The sequence below is a fragment of the Acinonyx jubatus genome, chromosome E3 (genome assembly GCF_027475565.1).
Source record: "Acinonyx jubatus isolate Ajub_Pintada_27869175 chromosome E3, VMU_Ajub_asm_v1.0, whole genome shotgun sequence".
Classification (NCBI taxonomy): domain Eukaryota; kingdom Metazoa; phylum Chordata; class Mammalia; order Carnivora; family Felidae; genus Acinonyx; species Acinonyx jubatus.
In genome coordinates this window covers 29040486-29060381 of record NC_069398.1, presented here as the reverse complement: position 1 = coordinate 29060381, position 19896 = coordinate 29040486, and the positions used below count along the sequence as shown (strand labels likewise).

General features: G+C 49.0%; 2 protein-coding genes across 14 annotated transcripts in view; both read left to right on the top strand.

Annotated features, from left to right (window-relative positions):
* STAG3 (stromal antigen 3) overlaps positions 1-11326 on the top strand; it is a 31184-nt gene extending 19858 nt beyond the window's left edge. For 5 of the 12 annotated variants that reach the window (XM_053212918.1, XM_053212919.1, XM_053212924.1 and 2 more), the window contains 8 exons: positions 69-170; positions 685-833; positions 1080-1208; positions 1300-1457; positions 5936-6107; positions 6355-6459; positions 6768-6840; positions 11162-11326. In XM_053212918.1, coding sequence (XP_053068893.1) covers positions 69-170; positions 685-833; positions 1080-1208; positions 1300-1457; positions 5936-6107; positions 6355-6459; positions 6768-6840; positions 11162-11311 — 1038 coding nt within the window. In that variant the 3' untranslated portion in view covers positions 11312-11326. Of the gene's footprint in view, positions 1-68; positions 171-684; positions 834-1079; positions 1209-1299; positions 1458-3602; positions 4467-5935; positions 6108-6354; positions 6460-6767; positions 6841-7711; positions 7772-8041; positions 8456-11042 lie in introns of those variants that run through there. The other 7 variants (XR_008294478.1, XM_053212923.1, XM_027042125.2 and 4 more) reach the window with 7 other exon arrangements.
* Positions 11327-13301: 1975 nt separating this feature from the next.
* Positions 13302-19545, top strand: PVRIG (PVR related immunoglobulin domain containing). Of its 2 annotated transcripts, none has more exons than XM_015085702.3 (5): positions 13302-14864; positions 14948-15301; positions 15390-15513; positions 15604-15661; positions 15763-19545. In XM_015085702.3, exons 1-5 carry the CDS (start codon positions 14804-14806, stop codon positions 16090-16092), a joined length of 927 nt encoding a protein of 308 aa, XP_014941188.3. In that variant the 5' UTR covers positions 13302-14803; the 3' UTR covers positions 16093-19545. The 2 variants fall into 2 exon arrangements, with proteins under 2 accessions (XP_014941188.3, XP_014941189.3); XM_015085703.3 differs by having other exon boundaries at positions 13305-14864; positions 15766-19545.
* The last annotated feature ends 351 nt before the right edge of the window (positions 19546-19896 follow it).

The following is a 19896-nucleotide window of genomic DNA, read 5'->3' as shown; positions in this document are numbered from 1 at the left end:
AGGAAGAAACAACAGAACCGGTCTTGCCCTGTGGCCAAACGATATCTTCTTCATTTCCTGTCCCTCAGTTCTACGGTGACTATGGTGACATTATCAAGGAAACATTAACTAGAGCAAGGCAGATTGACCGAAGTCATTGTTCCCGAATCCTGCTGCTGAGCCTCAAGCAGGTACTCCCTTCTGCCTGGAATACCTCTGACCTGTGATATCCTTCCCTGTAGCCCACAAATTCTCTGCTCACCCTCAGCCGTTTAGAATGTGAGATCCTTAAGGAACTTTCTAGTTTATTTTGACTCTTAACTTTACTTGACTGTCTTCTTCATAACTAGTAGGTCTGTAGAAACTATTAGGTGATGGGCAGTTTCCCCAACTTCATAGAAATTGAACTATCAGGACAAAGGAGCACCAACAATAAAGTGATAAGAATACCTAATTTTTTTCTGCCCTGTTCTCTGTCAGTCTCTTCAGTTACTAGGGACATTTTTATTGTTACAGAGCAAGGGTGAAGTTTCTTTCTGTAGGGGTTCAGGAATAGGAACAGTGTCCTGGGAGGAAAGAAAGAGTAAAGGTAGCAGGTGGCATCCCAAGTCCTTTAGAATTTCTACGTGGAGAAAGGAATGCTGTACTTCTCTATTTCCACTTTGTTCCTTCGTTTCCCAAATGTACCACGTCTCCTGGACACAGTTGTACACAGAACTGCTGCAAGAACAGGGGCCCCAAGGCCTGAATGAGCTTCCTGCCTTCAGTGAGATGAGGGACCTGGCCCGAAGGTTTGCCTTGAGCTTTGGGCCCCAGCAGCTACAGAACCGTGACCTTGTGGTCACGCTACACAAGTAAAGTACTGGTTAAAAGTCAGGGTACTTGATTGAAGAGGGGTGAGCCATAGGCTGTGTGCAGGGAGAGTGGGAGTGTGGTCTTGGAGGGAGGAATAAGCATGTTGAGGAGCAGCAGTCAGGTTGGCTGGTGGGTATTCTCTGGGAGACAGACTGGGAACAGGGGAAGGGTGCACTTGACAGGATGCTTCCCCGGGAGGAAAGTGAGGAGGGGCCATCTTCCTAAAATAATTCTGTTCAACCAAGGGAAGGCATCAAATTCTCCTTGTCTGAGTCTCCTCCAACTGGTTCCTCCGGTCAGCCCCCAAACCTAGCATTCCTGGAGCTCCTTGCCGAGTTTTCCCCCCGACTCTTCCATCAGGACAAGCAGCTGCTGTAAGTTAGTGGGTAATGGATAAAGATGAGGATTAGGGAGTAGTGAGGACCTAGCAGACAAGTCAGCCTCTTCATCTCACCCCTTCCTTAGACTGTCCTACCTGGAAAAGTGTCTGCAGCGTGTCTCCCAGGCACCTGATTGTCCCTGGGGTCCAGTCACCACCTACTGCCACTCCCTCAGCCCTGTAGAGAACACAGTGGAGGCCAACCCTCAGGGCTATCCCCGCTCTAAGAAGAGGCGCACTGAAGGTAAGTGTGTGTGGATATCAGGGTAGTGAGCACTACTTCCTTCCTCCATAGCCAATACCTAGATGTAGGGTCTTTTGCTTTCTTCACACTTTTGTCTTTAGTCAAATAAAAAACATTTCACTGAGCATCTGCTATCAGTAAGAGGCACTCATTTTCTTCAGAGTTTATCTAGGCAGCTAAAAATAGCAAACCTCTGTGAAAAATCAAATAGCGACTGATGATAAGACCAAAGATGAAAATAAGAAATCTGTACATTTAGGGGGCCCATCCTTGCATCTAGTATTCTATTATTTTCTAAATGTTAAAGATTTTCACACAATCTTTATGATTTTTTTTACTCTCAGATCATTACTTGTCTTCTAATCTAATGGTTTTTTTTTAATCTTCTTTTTTTTAATTCTTATTTATTATTTTTGTGAGAGTGTGCACACACACACATGTGAAGCGTGGGAGGGGCAGAGAGAGAGGCCAATTGTCAGCGGAGAGCTCAATGTGGGGCTTGAACTCACAAACCTCGAGATCATAACCTGAGCTGAAGTCGGATGCTTAGCTGACTGAGCCACCCAGGTGCCCTTCTTTAATTTTCTTTTTAAATATAATTTCATTTTAGGTGAAAAATATCCTAGAAATCACAAGCTTGATGTGTTCACACGTATGTGTTTTCTAGTGAACAATTGAAAATCTTGGTTCTCCCCACCCCACCCCCCAGGCAGTATCACTTATCTACTTTCTGTCTTTGGGTCTGCCTACTCTAGACATTCATATAAGTGAAATCATACCATATGTGGCCTTATGTGACTGCCTTTATTCACTTAGCATAATGTTTTTAAGGTTCATCCATGTTTTAGCATATATCAGTACCTCATACCTTTTTATGGCCAAATAATATTCTATCGTATGGCTGTGCCACATTTTATTTATCCCTGTACTAGTTGATTGCCATCTGAGTGGTTTTCATTTTTTTTTTAATTGAAGTAGAGTTGACATACATCACATTAGTTTCAGGTGTACAATGTAGCTGATTCTATAACTCTGTATAACTTGATAGGTTATGTTGTGTTCCCCCTAAGTATAGCTGCCATCAGTCACCATACCACTGACTGTGTTCCCTGTGTTGTACCTTTCATCCCGTGACTTACTCATTTCATGACTGGAAAGCCTATGCCTCACTCGCCTTCATCCATTTTGCCCATCCTCCCACCCCTCTGCCAACCACCAGTTCTCTGTATTTATGGGTCTGTTTCCACTTTTTTAGTTCATTTGTTTTGTTTTTTTAGATTTCACATATGAGTAAAATCATATCATATTTGTCTGATATTTCTTGGCATGATACTGTCTAGGCCCATCCATTGTCCACAAAGCCCTTAAATGAGGGCTGAGTGATATTTCATTGTGTATGTCTACTGTATATTCTTTATCCATTATCTGTTGTGTGTCCTTTGAAACACAAAAGTTCCTAATTTTGATGAAATCCAGATTATTTGGTTTTTTTTTCTTGTTGTTTGTGCTTTGGTGTCATAGCTTGAGAAATCATTGTCTAATCCAAGATCATGAAGATTTTTTAGAAGATGGTTTTCTTCTAAAAGTTTTCTAGTCTTAGTTCTTTCTGCCATCCATTTGAGTTAATTTTTGTATACGGTGTGAGGTAGAATGTAACTCTTTAAGATGTCTTTAGGTATACTACTTAAAAGTATTTTTTTATACCACTAGGAAACTCTGTTTTAATCATTTAGCTAATATCTGTTAAGGACCTATCGTGTGCAGGACACTGTGCTAGGTGTTTTAGAGGCTGTGAAGGATCCTCAAGCAGCTTACCATCTAATAGAGAATACATTTATAGAAAATCTAAATTATGAACCAACACCAGTAAATGATAACTTCCTGAGGGTTTTGAGAATTGACAGATTGAGGGGCTCCTGGGTGGCTCAGTTGGTTAGAGGTCTGACTCTTAGCTTCGGGTTAGATCATGATCTCACAGTTCATAAGATCAAGCCCTGCATTGGGCTGGGCACTGACAGCATGGATCCTGCTTGGGATTTCTCTCTCCCTCTCTTTCTGCCCCTCCCCAGCTTGCTGTCTCTCTCTCTTTCTCAAAATAAATAAACATTAAAAAATTTAAAAAAATTGACAGATTGAATGCTTTAGAATTCCAGGAAAGAAGGTATCACTTTGAGTTTAGTTGATCTAAAGCCTAGGAAGGCTTCACCAGGAAGATGGAGTTTAAGCTGGAGCTTGAAAAATGGACAAGATTGATGTAAGCTAAACAGAGGAAGAACGAGTATCATGAGCTACCAGAGTAGCACAAACAAAACATAGGAAGGTATGTATTAGCTGAGTATGCAGATGTTTAGGCTGGTTTGCCTAAAACAGAGGGTTTGTCAAGGTAGGAGAAAACTGAAAAGACTGGTTCCATTGTCCACTCAACAGATATTTACTGAGCACTATGTGCTGGGAATATAGCAGTGAACAAAAAAAGACAAGTCTCTTTTCTTTAGAGTGTGTGTGTGCTGTGGTGGAAAAGCAGGGAAGAGGACAGGGAAGCCTTGGTGAGGTGGGAATTGCAGTCTCTTCTCTTATTGCTGGGGGAAGGCTGGCAGAGCTTGTGAGTGTTGGGCCAGGACTGTGAGGAAGGAAGGGGTGCACAATGTCTGTAGAAGAGCATACAAGAAGGGGCGCCAGTGCACAGGGCCATGATGGCATATGCCTGTCATGTTCTGGGAAGAGCAAAGAAGGCCAATGGCCGAATGGAGAGTATGTAGGGTATAAGACCAAAGAGATTGGAGGAACCCAGAGCATATGAGGCAGAGTAAAGACTCTGGCTTTTACTCAACAGTGAAATGGGAAAACATTACAGCATTTGAACCGGAGAGTGACAGGATCTGCCTTGTTTTTAAAGGATCCCTCTGGCTGCTGTGTGAGAATGGACTGTAGAGGGGCAAGGGTAGAAGCAAAGGAACCAGTAAGGAGGCTGTTGAGTGGGTAGACTGGGGGAAGGGATGGAGGTGGTGAGAAGTGGACAGATCCTGGATATATTTCTAAGGTATCACCCATAGGATTTCCTGACAAACTGGCTGTGGGATGTAAGATGAGAATTGAGGGTGAATTTGGCCTAAAAAAAAAAAAAAAAAAAAAAGATTTTGGTCTAACAACTAAGTAGGATGGAGTTGATACCAACAGAAATGGGGAAGGTAGTGAATGAGTAGATTAGGGCTTGAGTATTAGCCATGTTGCTACAGGTGGAAGTGTAAAACAGACAGCTGGAGATAGGAGTCTGGAGTTAAGGGTAGAGGCAAAAGCTTGAGATACATTTGGGAGTTGGTATTTGAAATGTGAACTTGCAAGGCTAAGGAAGCCAGTGAAGATGGTGGGCAGGAGATGCTGAAAGGCTGAGCCCTCGGGCATCACACTGTGACTAGGTTGGGGGAGTTGAGGAGGGGCCCATCTGGTCCTCCCCGAGGGCACAAAATCATGTGTGTGGCTCTCACTGGCTTTCTCTAGTTCTCTGCTTAGATCAGTAGCAGCTCACTTTCCAGTTCTGGAAACTTGGGGCTGTGAACATTTACAGTGGACGAGTATTAATATCCCTTTGAAAGTACTATCGCCTGGGTTTTCTGAGATAACCTTGGATTCTTTCTGGTCCTCTACCTTTCTCAGGTCTCTGCAGAAGAGACTTTAACATTGTGAGCCCGAGGTCCTCCATTTCTTCATGTCAGAAGCATGCTGACAATGCAGCCACCTCCTGCTTTCCTGGCCTTTAGAAAATCCAGTCTCCCATTTGTCTTTTCTTGCCAGCCCTCCTGCTTCCACCCTAGCAGCTTCAGAGCTCAGGAACTCTGTTACCATTTTAAGGTTGTTTTTTTTTTCTTCATACAAATGTTGAGGGGTGCCTGGGTGGCTCTGTAGGTTTAGTGTCTGACCCTTGATTTCGGCTCAGGTCTTGATCTCATGGTTGTGAGTTCAGGCCCCACAATGGGCTCCATGCTGGGTATACCTACAATGAATGAATGAATGAATGAATGAATGAATGAATGAAGTGATTGCGTAAGTGAATGAGTAAGTGAATAAATAAGTTTTAAAAAAAATCTTGAATGAATGAACAGGACCTCACACATCTTCATTGATTGAGACCTTGCAATCTTAAGGAATCTTATTCTCTCTCACATTCGTGTTCATGTTACTGTTTATCTGTGATTGATATATGTCTATCACATATCACATATATGTCTATTTTTTTTTTTATTTTCTGAGCTGTGTCGTTTTCCTTGAACAAGTCCTAGATACTGTTGTGTAAGCCTTTACTTTTTAGTATGTAGGGTTATGCTTAATTTTTAGTCATAACCTAATGAGGCCATATAAGTTTTCCATTCTCTTCTTTCTTAACTTTCCTGAACCAAAATCTGGTCAGGTCTTGAAAATGTAGAAGATGGCCCGTGGCAGTACCTGGTCTGCAGTGAATATGTGCCTCTGTTGCCTTGCAGGCCCCTCCAGGCAGCAGAGAGAGGATATCTCTTCATCCCAGGAGGAAAGCCTCCAGCTGAACAGCATCCCACCCACACCCACCCTCACCTCTACAGCCATCAAGAGGAGGCAGCCTCTGGGGGGGTTGGAAGAGATGGAAGAAGGCAGCCCAGAACCAGAGCTTGTCCAAAGGTAAGGGCTGAGGAGAGCAGTTGGGTGTCCGATCTTGGTGTTTGCCATCTTCCTCCTGCCATTTCTGTTCTCTTGTTCCATCCCGTGGCACTCCATCATCATTCTCGGGTTCTTCTCCAGGCTTTTACCATTTTCTTAGCTTTAGATTTTCTTTCTCCCTATGAGCTTTTCTCCCCTGTAACATTGCCCACCTTACCCTTTTTACCCTTCACTTTTATCCCCATCACTGATCCTGCTTTATTACCAGCAGCCAGCCCCTTTCAGGCAACCAGAGGTCAAGATTGTCGAGTCCACAGCATTTCCGGACTCTACTCAACCGTTCCGGTCCTGGTCTGGGCAACCGGCTGACCAGGTGAGCTACTCTTTGCTTTTCATCCTCACTTCACACTAGGCACCTGCTGTGAGGGATTCTCCCCTAACCTGGTGTTTCTGTGCCCATACTTTTTGGGCTTGTTTACATCACAGACCTCTTCCTTCCCGGGGTATGTGTGTCCTTAGCTCATAGAACTGATAGAAGTCAGCTCCTCTGTTTGAAGCAGCAGTGGGAGCCTGGAGCTCGCTCCACCTCTGCCCATCCCACTCTCCTGGGTGCCTCCCAGATACTCTCAGGGGTCCTTAAATAGCAGTGTGAGAGCCTCTACTCTTTGCCACTGCTCTCAGACTCAGCCTTATGGAAGAGGATGAAGAAGAGATCCAGAGCGAGTTAAGTGAAGAATGGCAAGATACAGACAAGGTGAGTGGACCCAACATTCCCTTTTCCTGCTACAACCAGAGGGCTTTTTGAAAGTCCTCTAAGAATCACAGAGTAAAGAAGGGGGACCTGTAAGGTGCTTTGTACTTTTCCTGGACTTCTATTAAGGAGGGGAGGGAAAACAAATTCAAAATACCAAAAAGGGCTTGGATAACACTCCCCGTCCCAATGTCCAAATAAGCATTTTTCCTCCGAGTCTAAGGGTTGAAAGCCATGCCAGAGCCAGAGAAGGAAGGCGGCTCACTTTCCCCAGGTCTCCCCTCACTCCCTTTCCTACCCAGCCGCCAGGCCAGCAGGAGCACATGGAAGCTGTGAGGTGATGTGGGTCTGCTGCACCACCACTCTGTCAAGTTAGCTCCTCTTAACCCCTCAGCCTCTTCATCTTTCAAATGGAGTTTTCCCTCAAACTACAAAGTGAAGGCACCTTATACACGGAAAAGGGTTACGTGTCTGCTGCTGATATTCTCCTCCCTTCTCTGCTCTTTGCAGAGGGAGGAAGGGAGGAATAGTGCAAGGGAATGGAGGTTTTGTGCTCAGAAGGAAAAAAACAATGACTTCTTCAACAGAGACTAGAAAACAAGGCCTCTATTAACATAGTCTTTCCTAAAGTTCCCTCAGAAAAAATGCCATTTTCTGGTTCTAAACTGAATGAATTTAAGGGACTCAATTGGCAGCCAGGAGAGGCCTGGGACTTTGGGAACTTTCTAGGTCTGAACTTTCTGCCCACCATCCCTTTGCTAGTCTCCCCTCCCTGGCTGCTGCAGGCACCCACCTGGGAAAGGGACCTTGGTTATTGTTTGCCCATGTGACAGGGGTGAGAAGGGCCAGTCTGACTGTCACCTGCTCTCTCTAGCACTCTTCCTCTAGTGAGCACGGGCTGGATCTCTTAGATTCCACAGAGATGAACCTTGAGGTGAGTGTCCCCAAAAATACTGTGGACAGCAGGTTAAGAGGACTTTGTGTCCTTGGGAGGTGCTGGCAGGTAACCTGTGTGCTATGCAGTAGGTGGAAATAGAGGCAGTAGCCCAAGGCCTGGCCTCTCTGCTGCTTCTGGAACCTTAGGAGTAGCTGTGGGGGGAGGGCAGGAGGAGAAGTAAACTGTCATGTGGAGGACCTTGCAGTCATCTCCTTGCCCTTTGGGCTGTTCTGTCTCTGTGTTTTCCTTTCATCTTTCCCGTTACAGGATCTCTGACATGACTCTGTGCCCCTCCCCGTCTCCACTCCCCATCTCAACTTGGAAAAGGCAAACAGGAGAACAGAGCAGAAGGAAGCACTACTCCCAGGTTCCACTCTGGTCTCTGAGGGGAAGGAGAGGTGGGCTGTGCCTTTCTAACCTGACCTTTCTCTGATGATGTTGGGATGGAGAAGCCTTAAGCCCCCAGTCCTTCTTACTGCTCCCTGGCTCTGTCCCTCTGTATTGAGAAGAGTGCCTTTTTCCTGCCACGTTTGGAGTGGGTGGGGGCTTCACCTCAGTATTGGAGAGGCACTGCCTCCTCGTGTTGAGTGGGAAGAGCCCAATAGTTTCCTGTATTTTTGGAGCATCTTTCCCAGCCTCTTTTGTATCCTTGTGATTAGCTCAATAAACTTGTTTGAATCAGCTGGTTCCCAGGGTGTGGCTTGAGATTGTTAAACTGATGGAAGTCAGGTTCTTTGCTAGTGTCTCAAGCGGCTCTCCTTCGCCCTATGGCCCAGTGTACAGACACACACCAGCCCTGCACGTGCCCCCAGGTGCCTTTGTGTACTGGCTCTCAAGGATGTAATGCTTTGTAACTGGGAGACGTGGTAGGGCAGAGGAGCTAGGAAGGCACTGGCTGCCTTTCAGTGGTTTATGTAGTGAGGACTATTCAGACTGAGGAGAGAGGGCAGAATCCTGATTGCCAGAGGGTGACCTATCTCACTACACTGAGAACAGGCCATACACCTTGGCACCCTTCAGCCAAGGATTCTTTGCAGGGGGAGTTTCATGACTTCATCCCAGAGACACCTGTTATAATTTGAAATTGTGTAGACTCTCAGTTTCTGAGTTAGGAAGAAATTTAGAAGTTATTCTAAATGTCCAACCCCCAAATCCAAGATTTTGACACTGTCTTCTCCTTTATCCTTGCCTTCCCCAGCCAGTTCTTAGCCAAATCCTCTCAAGTCATTCTGCAAAATATCTCTGATCTGTTTCCTCTCTCATTGCCACCGTCAGTTCTCACTTAGGCTGCCTCTGGACACCTGCTTCCTTCAAATTCTAACTTTTTTGTTCTTGTTCTGCTTCTTGGAAGAGCACAGCACCTCTGTTCTCTCTTTCCCCCTGACAAGCACCCAAATATGTGAAGAGACTCTTGTCACTTTCTTCTTTGACTAAGTCCACCTCCTCCTCCCTTCTCCAGCACCCTCTCTCCCAGATAGAAGCTAGAAATTGGGTTCAGGAGTCTCTGTTTGGAAAGGCAGCTGCCAGTGCCGGGCAGGGCAGCTGACCCATTCAGAGATGTTTAACCTGTATTCAGGGGGAACAGCTCCAGGGAGAGGAGCCTTTCCTATGGGATCTGGGAACAGAGTAGGAAAACCAATGTGAAGACATGGAGGTCACTAAGAATCCAGGAGGGGAAAGATTCCCAAGTTATTTAAATACCAGCCACGCTAAGGCTACTTCACAAGATCAAAAGACTTGGCAGTTCTGCAGATGTAGAGATCTGTACACATCCAGATAGCCCAGCGTGGGCAGTTGAGCCCCAACCTCAGAATACATGTGAGTTTTATATCCTGCTCCCCAAATTCTTTGACACTCTTTATTGAGAGGGTGGGTCTAGGTCCTCTCTCCTGGAATATGAGCTCTGTGATCGCTTGGTTAATAGAATATAGTGGAAATGATGCTGTGCCAGTTTCTGAACCCAAAATTAACTAGCCGCTCCCAACCTCCTGTTTCTTGACATGTTTGCTCTTGGAACCCAATTACCATGCTGTGAGACAGCCCCCAAGCAGCCACATGGAAAGGCCATGTTTTAGGCGTCCTGCCTAGCTGAAGTCCCAGCCTACATCCAGTATCAACCACCAGATGTGCTTCAGATGTGAATCAGATGATTGTAACACCCATCTTTTGAATCTTCCAGCTGAGGCCCCAGGCCTCATCTTTTCTCAGCCTTTTCCAAATTCCTGCCCCATAGAATCCATGGACACGATAAAATGTTTACACCAAGTTGGGGTGGTTTGTTACATAGCACTAGTAACTAAAACAGAACCTTAGGGTCCTAAGACTCCAAAAGTTAGGGCACATTTATCAGTTAAAAACTTATGTAAACATTTACCACTTGTTTTATTATACACTTTAGAAATGTATGGCATGGGGTGCCTAGGTGGCTCAGTTGGTTAAGTGTCTGACTTCAGCTCAGGTCATGATCTCCCGGTTTGTGGGTTCGAGCCCCGTGTTGGGCTCTGTACTGACAGCTCGGAGCCTGGAGCCTGCTTCAGATTCTGTATCTCCCTCTCTCTCTTTGCCCCTCCCCGACTCATGCTCTGTCTCTCTGTCTCTCTAATATAATAAATAAATATTAAAAAAATTTTAGAAATGTTATGGTGAGTTAATAAAATAAATGTTTTGAAATATTTTATTTAGCAAAAAAATACCTTTTTGCTCTAAAAAAGCAAAGTAATTTTTTTTTTAGAGAGTGTAAGCTGGGAGGGGTACAGAGAGAGAGAGAGAGAGGGAGGGAGAATCTTAAGCAGGCTACATGCTTAGCACAGAGCCCGATGCGGGGCTTGATCCCACGACCCTGGGATCATGACCTGAGCCAAAATCAAGAGTCGGATGCTCAACTGACACTGATGTAGCCACCCAGGCGCCCCGAGAAAAAATTTTAAATGGTTTAATGTTTTCTGAGGTTCTTCTTGAAAGATCAGTTTATTTTGATAATTGTCTTTTATGGTCTACATAATTGAAAGGGGTACTTCTCAAAACCTTGTGAATCCAAATGGAATAGGTGCTGCTTTGACTGCATTTACTACTTTTTTAAATAGATGAGCCAACACCCACTGAAAGTTTTCATTTGGAAGACTTATAAACAGGTCAGAAGATGCTCTCCAAGTACAATAACAGTGTTCTTAGAGGGGATACACATTGTTCAGGACCACAAAACCACAGCATCGTATAGCATGTAAACTACAGTCCAACAACAATTGTGGGTTTCCCACTCTTACCTTAGGATGATGATCTTCTTAAGAGATGAACCGTGACATTTGGATCCTGGCGAGAGGATACTTCATTGTATTTTGGGGCGCCTGTAGCTCAGTCTGTTAAGCATCTGACTTGATTTTGGCTCAGGTCATGATTTCGAAGTTCATGAGATCAAGTCCTGCATCGGGCTCTGTGCTGACATCGCGGAGACTGCATGGGATTCTCTGTCTCTCCCTCTCAGCCCCTCCCTGCTTGCATGCACACACGTGTGCTCTCTTGCTCTCACTCACAAACTAAACTATAATAAAATAATTAAAAAATTACTTCATTGTATTTTTATCTTAAAAAAAATGAAAAATGTTAATCTTTTGGACTGCATGACAGCAGTGGATATTTTGTGTAGCAGCTGAGGTGCAAACATGGCACCTTAAAAACCACAGCTTTGAAGGATGTCGTGCCAGTGAGCCCCTTGCCAACAGAAGTGGGGCTGTGGGCTTCAGAGCAGCAGCGCCAAGTGGTCAGGCCCTGGCCAGGCCGGAACCAGAGCTGAGGCCAGCTGGGGCAAGAGAGGTGGAGGCCTCTGCACAGGCTGACCTTACCTGGGTTGACAAGTGACACCAAACAGTGCTTTCCAGGGGACTCGCACTGCTGTGCATTGCCTGTTAGCTTACTATTGAATAATTGCTTTTGAATTATTTTAAGTAACCTTCAATCAAGCCTCTTTCTTTTTAATTCTTGTTGTGGCCATAAGCTCTGCAAGAAGGTGAATTGTTTGGTGTTCTCTCCTAAATTGTGAAGAGATTTTTTTCCAGGTTACTGAGAAGAGTCTTCAGCTAATAGGTAAGTCATTCTGTGTTCTGAATTCCAGGCACACTGGGATGTTACAAGAAAAAAGAGAGTCTGTGCTTGGAAGGCATGAGAGGATAAGGTGACAGGATGGTGGAAGGTTTATTTTCACACACATTTTGAAGTCTTCCTTGAGCTCTGTAGTTCCTTCCCCGGGGTTGGGTGGATCACAGGATCTGGAAAGTCTCCCTTGAGCACAGATTCCCTGAGAGCCCTGGGTGTTGAGTTGGGATAGCCAGAGAAATAGCACTGAAGAGGGGGGAGTGTCAGGTAGGAACAGAGAACTAGAAGGGTGGCCAACCTGCCAGATGAAGCCCAGGACACTAGAGAAGCCATCTGGGTGGCAAAGGAGCCTAGAATCCTGGGGGAAACTTGAAGGAAAATATATCTCAGTTAATTCAGTAGGTGAGAGCAGCAAAGGAATCGAGTGGGGTAGCAGCAGCTGAAAAAGCCTCTCCTGTCGGCACTGAAGCGGCTCATGTCAGGGGGTGGGGGGCAGCCCAGCCTAGGAACTAAGCACAGGTTCTCTGCTGATGGGGCAGAGGACTGCTGGATTTTGACAAAAACCTTGTAATTAAAATTTTTTTAATGTGTGTGGGAGAGGCAGCTCAGCATGGTTGTTAATAGTGTGGGTTCTGAAGCTAAAATTTTTGTCAAATCCTGGCTTCAGAACCCACATATTAACAACTATGCTAAGCTGCTCTCCCACAGTGAGAGCCTTGTGACCCTGGGCAAGTTCCTTCCTCATAAGGTCATTGTAAGTATGGAGCTAAAATGTTTGACTTGTTCAGAACAAATTTAGCACGGAGTGTACACTCAGATATTACCTTTCATATTTATATTACTTTGATAGGGAAACAAAAATGGCCTTTTCACAACATTTAAAATATTTGTAAAATAAAATAAATGGATCAGGTATGAGTCTCAATCTACAAACTCAGGTGGGGAACTCATAAACTCATAAAAGAATGGTCACCAACATATGCTGAAGGCTTGAGCCAGGCACGAGCAGAGTGCTGCATGCCATGAAGCAGAGTATGATCCCTGTTGGGATGTTACTGCTTTGGGAGTTGAGGTTGCTTTGAGCTTGCAGAGCTATGAAATTGTGGCACCAGTTCAACCCTCATGGGCCTAATTCTAGAGACTGATGACAAGAGATCATCAGGACTTGAAGTGTGTGTGGCTGCAGGGATTTCACTAAGAAATGTCAGAGCTGGGGGCGCCTAGGTGGCTCAGTTGGTTAAGCATCTGACTCCAACTCAGGTCATGACTCCCGGTTTGTGGGTTTGAGCCCCACATTGGGCTCTGTGCTGACAGCTCAGAGCCTGGAGCCTACTTAAGATTTTGTGTCTCCGTCTTTCTCTCTGCCCCTCCCCCACTTGTGCGCGCTCTCTCTCTCTCTCTCTCTCTCTCTCAAAATAAAAGAACATAAAAACATTTTTTTAAATGTCAGAGCTGGAGGTAGCCATTACCTGTGTCATCTAATGTGTACCTCTGGGCCAGAAAGGGAAGAGGCCCAACAATGCAGGCTTGGTGCTGCAGAGCTTTTGGTTGGTAAGTTCAATGACCTTTTGTGTCTCTGAAGCTGAAAATTCTGGAGACTGTTCAGGAGTAACCAAGAAAGTTCTGAGGGCAAGGGTCATCACATCAAAAGCATTCTAATAATTAGGACTGTGCAGTATTGAAACAGGAATAAGCAAATGAATCAACAGATTAGCAAAGAGAATCCAGAAGTAGATCATCTGTAAGAATTTATGATCAAGATGGCATTTCAAAACAGCAAGAGACCTTGAGGATGTTGGCTCTCCACCTAAAAGGTTATACTTTTTACACCATCCCCAAATTAAAATTCTTCAGGGGCAAAAAAGAAACTCTTCCATAGTGTTAGGGATAAAAACAAAATTTACAATGTTATTGTTATAATTTGATCTTCCTAAGCAATGTACAAAATCCAGAAATGATAAAATATTGACAGTCGTAACCTCCTGAAGATTAAAATGGGGAAGGACATGGGAATAAGTGGGATAGGGAAAGACAACTTTGATGTTTTCTATTCAGTGTTGTTTTAATTGTCTACAATGAGAACTTACTGAGGGGACCATGTGGCTTATGAGACTAAAAAAAAAGATGGAGAAGGTTGGTGAGTAGTTGTACCATTGCTTTTCTCCCATCAATCACCAAGTATCAAGCTCCCCGTCTGCTTGGCCCTCTAAAAGCTATACCTTCTTCCAGGGCTCAGAGTCCATCTGTGAGCACTGGCCCAGGGACAGCCACCACCCAGGCCCAGCCTCTGTGCAGCAGTTGTCCAAGAAGGAAATGTTCCCTTGGGGGCAGCCTCCTGGAGGCGGTGGGATTTGAGCAGGGCCTTGCAAAGTGGGGAGGATCTTGGTGCGAGAGGGGCTACCAGGCTAGGGAGGCTGAGGCTGGTATGTGCCCCCCTGCTCTGCACCCACACTGGGCTGGGTTACCACACCGGTCAGCTGTGCACAGGTCTCCTACCCTGTCGCGAACAGCAGCGGAGGAAGTGGCGAGAGCAGGTCTGAGTCAGGTGTGGAGCCAGAGAGGAGGTCAAAGGGTCCAGAGGATGCTCACTGGGCTGAGAGCGGTGAAGTGATTGGCCTGGAGGCCCTGCTTCTCTCAGTGTGGTGGGATGACAGTTTGCCCAAGGGACCAACTGGTTTTTGGCTTGCTGTCCTGCTTGAGTGAAGCACAGCCATGGGTACAGGGAAAACCTTACTGCTGTTGCTTTAAGTCTCCCAAGGCAGAGGGTGCATTGCCCTGCATTCACGAAGCTGAGGCAGACAGAGAAGGAAATGGGGCAGGGCTGCAGAGCCCAGCTGCTCCCCGGGCTTGTTCACACATGAAAACTTCCTGTGATGAGAACGGAAACACAGGTGCTGTCCCTACCACAGCAGCTCCCATAGCTGGGGCCGGAGGGGAGCCATGGACAGGCCCCGCGCCCTGGTCCTGCTCTTGGCGCTGCTGACACTCTGCATCACTGCTGGTGAGTGGGGGACTGGAGAGAAGCAGAAGATGGGGCAGGGTGGAGACCCAGCCCTGGGGCCCTCCTATGCCTGTATCCCACAGGGACCCCTGAAGTGTGGGTGCAAGTTCAGATGGAGGCCACCAAGTCCCCGTCCTTCACTGTCCGCTGTGGATTCCTGGGATCTGGTTCTGTCTCCCTGGTGACTGTGAGCTCTGGGGGGCCCGACGGTGCCGGAGGGACTAGACTGGCTGTTTTGCACCCAGAATTTGGCATCCAGCATTGGCCCCCCGCCTGCCAGGTCCACTGGGAAACCAAAACCAGCATCTCCCTCACCTTGGAAGAAGGGTCTGAGGGGATAAGCCCCAATCCCAACACCACCTTCTGCTGCAAATTTGTTTCCTTTCCTGAAGGCTCCCAGGAGGCCTGTGGGAACCTCTTCCTCAGCACAGACCAAGGTGGGGCCAATGAGAGGGGCCAGGGAGGGCAGGGAGGGACCCCAGGGCACTGGCTGCCCATCTGGTACACCTCTCTCTCTATACACAGGGCTCCCTGCCCCTACTCCATCCCCCATACTGCGGGCTGACCTGGCTGGGATCTTGGGGGTCTCAGGGGTCCTCATCTTTGGCTGTGTCTACCTTCTCTACCTGCTGCATCGGCAGAGGCACTGGTGAGACCCAACCCCTGCTGGGCCCAGTCCAAACTCCCACACCAGCGGGCTAGCCACATGCTTTGCTTCTAACCCTCCTCACTTTCCCAGGTCTGTCATGAAGCTTCAGCCACCCTTCACCAGCCCCCAGACACAGACGCGAGCAAGGGTGAGGACTGGGGGATTGTTTGAGAGTGGGGAACAGAGTGGGCTGGTACTGGGGGGCTATGAGGTAGGGCCTAACTCAGGCCTCCTTCCCCATCGTCCCAGCAGGTGGCCAGCCAAGCCTCCCTGGCCTCTCTCCACATCCCGTACACTACTGTCAACACCAACCGTTACCGCCTCGCCACTCTAGACACGGTTCTTCAGCCCCGGCCACTGTCCCCATGGGCAGTGTTCCCCGCCCACACGGCGTGCCAACCTCGGCCTCCTGCCCCCTGGGTGCCCCTGCCAGCCTCTGCACGCAGCAGTTTCATCTCCATTGAGAATGGACTTTATGCTCAGGCGGGAGAACGGCCTCTCCCAGTTGGCCCCAACCTTGTCCATTTCCCTGACCCTGTGGGGCACAGAGCCATGGAGGAGCACTTAGGAGTTCGATGAGAGGGACCCCAAGTCCGCTTGGGCTCCCTCTCTTCTCGGGCCTCTGGGATCCCCTTCTGTTGTGCACCTGTGTCCTGGGTGCCCATCATCTTTGCACATCTCATCTTATTCTCCGGCCTGCATAAGTGTCTCTAACATAAAGCTGGTCAAGGCCCACTCGCCACGGATGTGGTCAGCACGTGTGCACGTGTGGGTACGTGTGGGCACACATGTATCTGTGCGAGGTGACAAAATTCCATCCCAGGTTGTTTCCTGTTTTCAAGTCCCCAGCCGTCACAGGTGATGTTGATAACTAAGTCAAAAAAAAAAGTGGTTTCTGACTGGGGCCTTGGCTGGACCTTTTCTTCTTTAGGGGTTAAGAGGTTAGAGGCAGTTTCAACCCCTGGGAGGCAGGAGCCAGGTTAGACTTGGACAGGGATGGGGCCTCAGCATAGGAGACCTCTCCCCTGCTCACCCTCCACTCTGGACCAGGGGGGTTCCTGGCCCTGTAGACCTTGCTGAGTGGCACCGGGGGCTGGGAAGGTGAGACTGGGGGCTCTATACTCCCATCTTGCCATGTCCTAGGACAGCAGCAAGGGCTTCTGGGGCTTCAACCCAAGAAAAGCCCCTGTAGCCTGCCCCAGCATGCCTATGTCGGGCTCCCTGAGATGTTCTGGGGGGGAGGTCCTGATGCCTTCCTTCCACAGAATTGATATTCAGAGGCAGGAGGATCACCTCAGATCTGCCCACAGTAGCTTCCTCTGGCTCCTCTCTTATTACCAGGGCACCAGCACTACTCCCCACTGGGTACTCAGGGGGCAGGTAGAGGCGGGTCAACACAGGGACTGAACACACACTCCCCTACCCACTCATCTTCCCATCCGGGAATCAGCCTCCTGCGGTAAACAGGCCCAGCCACCAGGGCCTCATCACACCTTTGCCATGTGAGAACACGGAAGAGCTCTACAAGCTGCAAGGCTCTACAGGAGTGTGAAAGATTCTGGGTGGCAGCGACAGGATGGTCCTGGAGCGAGGCTCAGGCCGCACCCCCAACCAGGATGGATACTAGCCTGGGAGAGGAGACACCTGCACTAGGTCCTTTACTTGGTTCTGCTTGTGGGAAATCCCAGGCAGTGCTACCTGCCAAGCCAGGAACCACCCCCTCTGCCTGGTTCAGGAAGAGCCTGCCCAGAGCCTGTGTCCAACCACAGAACCTTCCAGAAACTCAGTTTACTATTCTAGGTATGCTCTGGTGTGGCTTTGCCAGGACCCAGCCCCACCCAGCCACCACCTCTATGAAGCATTGGGGAGAGGGTGGGGCAGGTAGGGTGAGGGGGTGGTTAAGGGGTCATAGGGCCTGCCTTCCTCAGCCTGTGATCATCTTCCTCCTCTGAGGAGACCTCAGCATTGGCCTAATCAGCTCAGTGGTCCCTGCAGGGCTGGGGGCTCAAGGGAGAGGAGAGGGTGCCACAGAGGTCCCAGAGGCCGCTCAGGGAGATGTTAGGGAGGGAGTAGATCTGGGCCCAGCTGCCTTAGGACCATGTCAGGGGCAGGGGTGTGGGGGCAATGGGACTTGCAGGGTCTCAGAGGAGGTGTTGGGGTCTCCCCAGGAAGCCTCGCTTCTCTAGGAAGGGAATGTTTATGGGACAAGGGAGGGAGCTCTGAGGGACCCCGGGGCCTGAACCTGGCTGCCTGCCCAGGCCACTTACACATTATGGAGTCAGGGAGAGCTCCCCCAACTGGAGCCTGTCTTCTACAAGCTCAGACAGCCACAGCCAGCCTGGTCCCCATGGTATGTGAAACCCAAAACTTCAGGAGCCAGGAAGTCTCCACAGCTGGCCTGCTCCCAGCAGTCCAGCCCCATGTCCCAGAACCAGCAGCGCTGAAGGGACCAGCTGGGTGAGCGCAGTTGTGGTGCCAGACCACTCAGCCCCAGAGATTCCAGGTACAGACCCCTTCTCAGACCCCAGCCTGGGAGCTCATGCTCTACTATTTGCTCATTCAGTGCACGTGGTAATCGACACCAGAGAGAGAAAGAGGTGCATTGCCCAAGAGGACAGAACTGAACTAGCCCCTTTACTTCCATGTCCAGGACATGCCTTCTGCCATAATGTGAGATAAGGTTTGGGCTTTGGACCCTCTTGACTTGGAGTTCCAGGGGCCACTCCCTGACTGTGAAACCTCCAGCAGCTTAACCTCTCTCTGAGGTTCACTTTGCTCATCGAGTACATAATAAGAGTCATAAGGCCTGAAGGGAGGGTGAAGATTGTAAACCGGGACCAAGTACTAAGCAACTTTGCACGGAATATGTTACTTAGGACTTACAACTCCAAGAGGTAGGTGTTTTCAGTAAGTCCATTTAACAGATGTGGAGCCTGAGACTGGAAGGCGGAGGTACTTTCAGCAGGGAGCAAAGGAGGCACAGCGACAGCAACGAGGTCTGGACGTCTCCGTGCCTGTGCTTGGCTGGGGCAGCAGGGGAGGCCGCGGGCAGGCGGCGACCTTCGGGAGCCGGGAGCAGAACGAGGCCTGGGCCTGGGGCGGGAGGCCGGGCGTGCAGGAACCACCAGGTGGCGCCGCTGACACCTGCTGCGGAGCTGCCGGCGAGCGGGCTCCGGAGGTCGCTCCACAGGAGACACCAGTGCCGCCCGAGAGAAGAGCATCTTCCGAGGTGCCGCCGGGGTCTCGGGGAAAGGATAAGAGTTGTGACTCACCCGTGTCTGCGACCCTCACCCCTCCGTGCCGGCTCCCTCAGCCCAGCCCTCGCCCACCTCAGCTGGCCCGACAGCCCCGGACAGCTCGCCCCTCCGCAAACAGCCCTCGGGACGCCCCCACCCCGTGGCCGACTTCACTGGCGGTCCAGTAGCTCCTTCTCCCCCCAGCAGCCCAGCGGTGGTCCCCGGGTACCCGCTCCCCGACCCCCCCACCTCCGCTCGGGCTGCCCCTCGGGACCCCGGAGCGCTCCTTCCGCAGGCCTGCTCCCACCCACCCGCGCGCTCGCCCACCCGATTTGGCTCCGGAGATCGTTGCCGGGCCCCTGCCAGCGTGAGCCCTTCTCCCCACCCGGATTCCACCACCTGTTCCCGGGACCTTTCCCAGCCGTTTCCCCAGCGGCTCTTCCTAGCGATGGGAGAAAAAGAACAAAGACCAGACTTTGCTGCGACTCCTGAGGCAGCAAAGGTTACAGATTGTAACACTCCTCTATTCCCGCAGGGACTTCTTTAATGTTTTACCGCTGTAGCTTCATCACTGTGGTCAGTGTAACTTCCCTCTGATAACTGCACACCTCCTCCTGCCCAGGATATATGTTAACAGTCTTCTTTCAACATATGGCCGCTGATACACATCTGAGGGGTCTCAGGACTGTTCTACTAGACAATGAAATAACCTTACCCTAACAACAGGATAAGTGCAGCTCTTTCTGCCCACGGTCCGTCCCGTACTGTAATACAAACACCTGTTTGGCACCCAAAACATCTCGAGAGTTCTTTTTTGACTCTTTGCTGTGCAGCCCCATATCACTAGTACCCCCACCCTCCTTGTGGTCCACTGCCCCCCGTATAGACCATCCCTGCTTCTCTCCACTCAGGACTTTCAGCAGCTACCACTCTGTACTGACCCCTAGGCCATGGGTTCAAGGCACCTGGCAGCTGCTTCCCCATGCAGGCACCCTCTGGGGATCAGAGGGAGTGCCGGGATTTAGACAGCTTGACCTCCTGCTGGCTGGGTGACTTCTGCACCTGTAGGCCAGGAAGACTCCAACCCTTGCTGGGTTCACTGCCAGACACTGGATGATGTGATGACCTCACCCCTGGCCATTGTCAG